Here is an 8,873-nt window from a genome sequence, read left to right as displayed (position 1 = left end):
TGGGTTCAAGCGATTCTCCTGCCTCAACCTCCTGAGTAGCTGGGATACAGGCACACATCACCACGCACAGCTAATTTTTGTATTTTTAGTAGAAATAGGGTATCACCATGTTGGTCAGGCTGGTCTTGAACTCCTGACCTCGGAATCCACCCGCCTCGGCCTCCCAAAGTGCTGGGATTACGGGCGTGAGCCACCACGCCTGGCCAATATTCTTAGTAATCTAATAACATATCAATAATATAAAATAATCTTGTTTTTTTTTTCTTTTCTGAAACTAAGTCATCCCATGGAGATGCTATGCTACAACTGCAACATATCATACTATGGAAACATTTTCCCACTCTGTGGGAGAGGCAGAAAGATTTCCTTCAGACTGTGCCTAGCCATCATACCTTGAAGTATTCAGAAGGATAGAGGGAGGGGCATTTTTTTTGGGTTGAGGGGAAATCTAATCTTACAAGGTTTTCTTCTCTGTTCTCCAACCCTAATGTTATATAGAAAGCAAGACACTAAAAACCTCATAATAATGCTAGTCCCTTGGTTTGCAAAGAAGCAGTCTTTCTCTTTCTTTTTTTTTTTTTTTTTTTTTGAGATGAAGTCTCACTCTGTTGCCCAAGCTGGAGTGCAGTGGCTCGATCTCAGCTCACTGCAACCTCCACCTCCCAGGTTCAAGCAATTCTCCTGCCTCAGCCTCCCAAGTAGCTGAGATTACAGGTGTGCACCACCACGCCCAGCTAATTTTTTGTATTTTTAGTAGAGACAGGGTTTCACCATGTTGGTCAGGCTTGTCAAACTCCTGACCTCAGGTGATCTGCCAGCCTCAGCCTCCCAAAGTGTTGGAATTAGAGGTGTGAGCCACCACGCCCGGCCCCGTCCTCCTATTTCTAGAAAAGATGTCATGTCCAAAATTAACTGTATTTAGGGTAGTGCATTTATGGGGGGCATTGACCATTTAAAGTACCCCCCAGAAGAGGGCTATTATGATGTTGAAGTTTTGGAAGTAAGTTCTAAGAAGCCTTTCTTTGTAGAGACGTGATAAAGTTTATATGTATTCAGAGGGCCATCATATAAATGAGGAAGCAGATATATTTCTTATTTCTCTAGAAGATTAAACTATGACAGTTTTTAGGAGCTACACAGAGTAGATCTGGACTGTGCATGAGGGAAAAAAAAAACAGCTCATTTAATGTGGTCAACAATGTTTACACCTCAGAAGTAGTGACCCCCCCTCAGAAATAATCAGAGGCTGTGTGATCATCCTTACAAATTCAGTGGAAAGTTCATCACTGAATAGAGGAACATATCCTGAAGTTTTTTTCAAAACTCAGATTTCTCTGGTATTGCATATCAGTTACCTCATTTATCCTCTAGCATTCTAAAACAGGAATGGGACAGATAGGAGTTCTTTGATAGGAGAATCAAACCAATAGAAAATAAGAAACTTGTTTAGAATCTAACCTATTCATTTTTTCATCATTCCTTCAGTGCTACCAAAAAATAATTTAAGGCAGCAAATGACTCATTAGGTTATCGGAAAAGCCGGAATTAGAACCTTAGTTCAACCATTCCTACCTGTACCATTCCTTATGCATTTTCTATTAAAGAGCAGTGAGAGAAAAAGCCATGAAACCAACCAATGAAAGTCTCAGGACAGCTAGTGTTTATCTGATTATGTGACTCATTATACATAGAAAAAGATGTTTTTTTCTCTTTACTAAAACAAAATAGAAAAAATGTGCTTCAGGAAACAGTGTAGAGTTGTTATTATTACTGTCATGATTGTCAATGGTGGAATAATATTATGGAAACAGACTTGTAACCAGAACAGACCTAATGTAGCTCTGTATCCTAGTAGCAAAGATTGTTATGGAAACCTAAGTGAAAGGTGTACGGTAATAAACTTTGTGTAGGGTCTTATTGTTCTAATCAGGTCCAACACTTGTTGAGACTATTTTGGAAATTGTGTAGAAAGTAAATTATGCTGTTTCAGCAGGGGGCAAAGCCTCACTCTTCACTCTAAGTAGCCTAGCATTCAAAAGAATTCCTCTTTCAGGCTGGTGCAGTGGCTCACGCCTGTAATCCCAGCACTTTGGGAGGCCGAGGCAGGTGGATCACTTGAGGTCAGGAGTTCTAGACCAGCCTGGCCAACATGGTGAAACCCCGTCTCTACTAAAAATACAAAAATTAGCCAGGGGTGGTGGTGTGCTCCTGTAATCCCAGCTACTTGGGAGACTGAGGCACGAGAATCACTTAAACCCAGGAGGCGAAGGCTGCAATGAGCTGAGATCGTGCCACTGCACTCCAGCCTGGGCAATAGAGCGAGACTCAGTCTCAAAAAAAACCCCCAAAAAGCAGAATTCATCTTTCAGAACCTTTCTATGGAAACAGGTTATGAGTTAGAATAAATGCAGGATGCCATAAAGCTTTCCAGAACAGCTAGTTTTTAAAATTGCCCTGAAGCCTACATTTGAGAGGAGACAAGTTTACAAGAGAATCGCTTGACATCATATTCTGTGTAGCATGTTTCACTTAAAGCAAGCTTGTTTTTGGCTAGTTTGTCCCATATGCTTTGACATGATTAGCAGGTGAAGATTGAACAAGCTGAGAGCTCTTTCTAGGAAGACGGGCCGTGAGAGTCTGGTAAGGCCTAAGTGAGCATGTCCAAGGCTGCAGCCCAGCTTGCCTCAGCAGTGGCCCGAGCACAAGTGCATGGCCTTTGTGGTGTCAGTGCATGTACTTTAACAAGCACTCTCAGTCGCTCCACAAAAAGCCAGTACTCTGAAAGTAACTATACCAGGATAAAAAGACAGAGAAACCTCAAGCATTACAGGGTATACTTTGTTTGGTACAGTGTATTTAACCTTAGTTGTAGGAGGTGATATTGACCATAATTTGCTAGAATAATGCATTCAGTCATTTAAATGATCTGGGCACATGCCTTCATGGAACGCACAGGACAGTAAGACTACAAGATCCTGATAAAGTTGACGTTGTAAGCAGGTCTGTGGCACCTCTGTAATTGTGGAGAGAGGGAATGGGGATACTGCTTTAATATGTGTATGGAGCATACTGACTTGGCTCTTACCAAATGTTTTCCTATTTCTATTAATTTGGACTGCATTCCTCATGATATTGTGATGCTGCTTCCTCTGTCACTGCTTCCTTTCCTTTTCGTTGCACCTTAAACATTGGCATCCACCTGCACTCTACCCTTTTCTTGACCTTCTCCTCACTCCTCAGTTCTGCATGGGCAACTTCACTTCAGGTTCTTTGCAGCTAGCCACTTGTATGCCCATAAATCCCAGCTTAGACCTCTCTCTGCTGAGCTTTAGACCCATATTTCCAACTGTCTCCTGAACATCTTCATCTGCATAAGCTGAGACCCCTTGAATTTAGCAGATCCCATCCAAACTCATTTTATTTCTCAAACCTTTTACATCTATTTGTTGTCTTTCTTCATGCCATGCAAGCTACACAGTAGTCTAAGCCCGTCATGCTGTCATTCCTTTTCACTCTCAACTCATGACAGCTAACTAATCATTAAGTTCTATAATTTCTGCCTTCTTCAGGTATCCCAAATGTGTACCCTGCTCTCCATTACCACTGCCATCACCGCAGTTCACATTTTCAGCATTTACAAGAGCTTCTGATCTTCTCTGAAGCTGGCATTTATTTTCCAACTCATTCTTCACACAGTAGTTGGAGAAGTCCTTTATAATTGCTTGATAGTGTCACTCTCCTGCTTAAAACCTTCAGTGGCTTCATATTTTCTGCCATTGTTACATTCTCAAGTATCTACAGGAATTAGGCAAACATATATGAGTGAAGTGGGCCAAGTGTGACACAATAAGGAGAATAAGAGAGGACATTTCTGCCGAAGAGATTTATAATCAGAATTTCAAAAAAACATATGACAAACCAGCTGGGTGCTGTGGCTCACACCTATAATCCTAGCACTTTGGGGGGCTGAGGCAGGAGGATCATTTGAGGCCAGGAGTTTAAGACCAGCCTGGGCAATGGTGAGACCACATCTCCACAAAACATAGAAAAATTATCCAGGCTTGGTGGCACGCACCTGTAGTCCTAGCTATTCCAGAGGCTGAGGCAGGATTGCTTGAGCCCAGAAGTTTGAGGTTGCATTGAGCTATGACTGGGCCACTGCATTCTAGCCTAGGTAACAGAACAAGACCCTGTCCCAAAAACCAAAAACCCATGACAAACCTATCTGAGAGTTTAATGTTGCCTGTGGATCTTCCGTTTACTACAGTCAAGCCTAAACTCCTGAGCATAACACAGGCAGTGTTTCTGTGATATTGGTTATCTCCTTGAGATGATCAACTTGGAATGTTCAGCTTTTGCAGAGACTGACACAACCAGTGAGTCTTGTTTTCTTGCTTAGCTTTTAGGTCAAATCATGTCAGCATGAAGAGTCTGTGTTTTTCATTCTAAGTAGCTCTATGTTCAAATTGGAGGCCGTGGAACATAAAGTTTGTAGGCTTTGGAGTCAGTGGTGACTTAGGTTCAATTCCCGGTTCTGCCAAAAAGGAGCTGTGTGATTTTTGAGCCAGCCATTTAACTGCTTTGAGCCCAAATATCCTCCTTTGTTTAAAAAATGAAGAAATGAACATTTTTAAGATAGAGAGTATGAAGTCAAATAATAAACATCTCCAATTATCTAGCTCAATGCCTGGCACATAGTAACTCCTCAGTAAAATTTAACATTCAGGTAGCAAAAATTTGAGAAGTGATAATAAATATACAAAACTAATTCCCCCAGCTGCATCCTTCCCAGCAGTTGTAGGCTGGGCATGGTGGCTCATGCCTGTAATCCCAGGACTTTGAGAGGCCGAGGTGGGAGGATCACTTGCAGGCAGGAGTTCAAGACCAGCCTAGCTGACATAGTGAAACCCTGTCTGTATGTGGCCTAAAGGAAAGCAAACCTATTGAAAGTCAATGTCAAGTGGAGCACACAATTGGAAGCTGACACACACATGATTCACCCAGGCAACTAAAAACCAGGAGTTTCCAGCCTAGCTGCCTAGCTCTCTGAAAATGGAATTTGAACCCAGAAAGTGTTGCTGTTGACAAATTCATGAGCAGGATGGGAATATGGCCTCTCTAACAATTATGCATAATATACAAAGTTCATTTTACTTTTTACTCTGCATAAAATCTTTACTTTTTTCATGTAAATGATAGTAACTGAAATTTTAATTCAACAGTATAAGGACATGTAGAATTTTTATTTTGGTTTATTCTCGAGAGTTCTATACATTTGAAGCACCAAAGGAAAGAAGTAAACAACTTAGTTTTATTTACCAGAACATTTAGTATGGGAAGGGAAGAGGGCTATTGAATTTATGTTTTATTCCAATGCACAGAGTATGTTAAAGATATTATGACTTATCTAGGAACACTAAAGAAGCCTTGAAGAGCTTTCATCATTAAGGGAAAGCTTTGTCAAGCTTTGCATTTTTTCATTTTGGTATTTAAATTTCAGCTTAATTTTACCATTTAAGTATACTTAGTAATTTGTGTATGCAGCTGACATGATTGAAATAGGGGGCTGAGGCCAGACACGGTGGCTCACACCTGTAACCCCAGCACTTTAGGGAGGCCAGGGTGAGTGGATCACTTGAGGTCAGGAGTTCAAGACCAGCCTGGTCAACATGGTGAAACCCCATCTCTGTTAAAAATACAAAAATTAGACAGGCCTGGTTGTGCACGCCTATAATCCTAGCTACTCAGATGGCTGAGGCATGAGAATCACTTGAACCCTAGAGGCAGAGGTTGCAGTGAACCAAGTTGGCACTACTGCACTCCAGCTTGGGCAAGAGAATGAAACTGTGTCTCAAAAAAATAAAAAAGAAATAGGGGGCTGAGTACCTTACGATACACTTTTCTGCCTTACCATAGAGCTGTAGTGATAATGAATAAACTAATAAAAGAAGCCAACTTGAAATTATCCATGTTGGCAGGGTGACATGCCCAGAACTACTGACTGTAATTACAATAAAGAGACTAGAAAGAACAAAGTAGAAAGCTGGTTTGTTGTGAGGGCAAGACTAAGAGGTAGTGTTTCACCTTCTTACTTTGCAGCAATATGTCTCACCCTAGACACACTTTCTTGTCCAGGTAAGTAATACCATATTCAAACAACAGAACAACATTAATATTATACAGCTAAGAAGATGGTGTCTCTGAAAGCAAAGCTAAACCATTTAAGACAAAGAATGTTGAAACAAAAAGATAGACAAGTGCCATCTTCCTGGTCATAGTACTACTCTTTTTTGGTTTCAAGGAGTATTCCTAAAAGGGTGATCTCAATAAATGCAGTATCATTTTCCATTTATTGAGACTTTGACTCAGTCACTTTTATGGTGACTTTGATACTACATTTTAGTGCATAGCCTTTTGTTTTTCTTTAAAAAGGGATTTATTTTTGGTCAATGCCTTCTAAATATCTTTTTTCTCTCCTCTGCAGCTCCTCAGAGAAATTTTGAAATTGCCTTCAAGATGTTTGATTTGAATGGAGATGGAGAAGTAGATATGGAGGAGTTTGAACAGGCAAGTTGTCCTGGAGAGTTCCTTTAAATATATTAATACTTAAAATATATGTTCATGTGCCTTGGAGTTACCTTAGCCCTGGTCAGTATACTCAGAGGCTATTCCAATTTTTGAAGTACCTAAAATGTCATTTCTCTGATTCCCCAGCATAAATTAGGTTATAATGCCTCTAGCTGGGAAGCTAAATTATGGCAATTCAACATTTACCAAAAAGCTGCTATGTGCTAGGCAGTTCCAGAATTCAAGGACTACATATTTTCTTAAAGGATTTCTATAAGAGAAGGAAAAATGGTACCATACCTTTGACTATAGTAGGTGACAATTTCTTCTAAATCCCAGGAATAGATTACATTTCCATAGAACTTCTGCCATTGGGGAGCCATGGTACTTCTCCAGATACAGTTGTTATGATTGCCAGACGTGGTTTCAAAACAGAAAAACTGTATGTATAGGAAAAAGCATTTTTTGTATTCTCAAAATGAGGAAAAGGGCAAATATTCCAGGAAGTGGGAGGAAGTATCAGGTACATTATGTAAGGTAAGAAACTGGGCTGGGCATGATCACTTGTGCTTATAATCCCAGCACTTTGGAAGGTGGAGGTGTGGGGGGACCACTTGAGGCTAGTTTGAAACCAACCTGGGCAATATAGTGAGACCCTGTCTCTACAGGGGAAAAAAAAAATTAGCTGGGATTGGTGGTATGTGCGTGTAGTCCTAGCTACTCTGGAGGCTGTGGTGGGAGGATCACCTGAGCACAGGAATTTGAAGTTGCAGTGAGCTATGATCGTGCCATTGCACCCCAGCCTGTATGACAGAGCAAGACCCTCTTTTTTTTTTTTTGAGATGGAGTCTTGCTCTGTCACCTAGGCTGGAGTGCAGTGGCGCAATCTCAGCTCACTGCAATCTCCACCTCCCTGGTTCAAGTGATTCTCCTGCCTCAGCCTCCTGAGTAGCTGGGATCATAGGCACTCCCACCACACCCAGCTACTTTTTGTGGTTTTAGTAGAGATGGGGTTTCACCATGTTGGCCAGGCTGGTCTCGAACTCCTGACCTCAGGTGATCCACCCACCTCTGCCTCCCAAAGTGCTGGGATTGTAGGCATGAGCCATTGCGCCTGGCCGTGAGAGAGTTTTTGAGTCTCAAAAACAAATGTTCATCCTTTCCCGAACAGAGATTTTCTAAGAGGATCCCAATTGTAAAGTTGTCAGGCTGCCTGTGTTAGAACCATAATTCTGCTACTTGCCAGCTAGTTGACCTTGAGCAAGTTATTTAATTACATATGCTTCAATCTCATTTGTAAAACAAGGATAATAATAGGACCTATAAGATTATTGTAGGCTGGGTGCAGTGGCTCACGCCTGCAATCCCAGGACTTTGGGAGGCCAAGGTGGGAGGATGACTTGAGGTCAGGAGTTCAAGACCAGCCTGGCTGACATGGTAAAACCCCGTCTCTATTAAAATACAAAAAATTAGCCAAGCATGATGGTGTGCACCTGTAGTCCCAGCTACTCAGGAAGCTGAGACACGAGAATTGCTTGAACCTGGGAGGTAGAGGTTGCAGTGAGCTGATTTCATACCACTGCACTCCAGCCTGGGTGACAGAGACTCTGTCTCAAAAAAAAAAAAAAAAAAATTGTTGTAAGCATTAAAAGAGATAATTATAATACAGAGTAGGCAAATAGTAAACAATAGGTATGATTCTTACTTTTCTATGTTTATGTTTTTCCACTTCCTAATATTTTTCTGGATGTGGGTTTGATTCTGTATTAGGTTCAGAGCATCATTCGCTCCCAAACCAGTATGGGTATGCGCCACAGAGATCGTCCGACTACTGGCAACACCCTCAAATCTGGCTTGTGTTCAGCCCTCACAACCTACTTTTTCGGAGCTGATCTGAAGGGAAAGCTGACAATCAAAAACTTCCTCGAATTTCAGCGTAAACTTCAGCATGATGTTCTGAAACTCGAGGTAGGTCTTCCTTAGACTTAGCAGATCCATCACATGTGGAGCTGATGGGCAGGAGGGCCTATGCTATAGACATTCTTTCCATTTCCCTCCAGCTGTGAGAACTGATTGGTTTGGAGCTTATCAGTGATTTATAAACTGACAGCAGATAGGAAACAACATATTCTGTGAAAATGTCATGAGGTGAAGTGTTTCTTCAAAACACTTGGTTTTCAATCGGAAACCAAAAACCTCTAAATTGAAAATCTTAGCTGTCTTTGTTTTTTTTTTTTTTTGAGGCAGAGTCTCGCTCTGTCGCCCGGACTGGAGTGCAGTGGCCGGATCTCAGCTCACTGCAAACT

The 8,873-nt window shown here is 41.4% G+C and overlaps 1 protein-coding gene across 5 annotated transcripts in view; it reads left to right on the top strand.

Annotated features, from left to right (window-relative positions):
• The window catches only part of MICU1 (mitochondrial calcium uptake 1), a 285,211-nt gene that overhangs the window by 157,309 nt on the left and 119,029 nt on the right, over positions 1 to 8,873 (top strand). For 4 of the 5 annotated variants that reach the window (XM_011927810.1, XM_011927803.1, XM_011927818.1 and 1 more), the window contains 2 exons: positions 6,485 to 6,567; positions 8,338 to 8,535. In XM_011927810.1, the coding sequence (XP_011783200.1) occupies positions 6,485 to 6,567; positions 8,338 to 8,535 (281 nt within the window). Of the gene's footprint in view, positions 1 to 6,191; positions 6,258 to 6,484; positions 6,568 to 8,337; positions 8,536 to 8,873 lie in introns of those variants that run through there. The other variant, XM_011927834.1, reaches the window with a different exon arrangement.

The sequence above is a fragment of the Colobus angolensis genome, unplaced genomic scaffold, assembly GCF_000951035.1.
Source record: "Colobus angolensis palliatus isolate OR3802 unplaced genomic scaffold, Cang.pa_1.0 Scaffold12, whole genome shotgun sequence".
Taxonomy (NCBI): Eukaryota; Metazoa; Chordata; class Mammalia; order Primates; family Cercopithecidae; genus Colobus; species Colobus angolensis.
The sequence above is the reverse complement of the archived record's forward strand: the minus strand, read 5'-3'. Positions and strand labels throughout refer to the sequence as shown.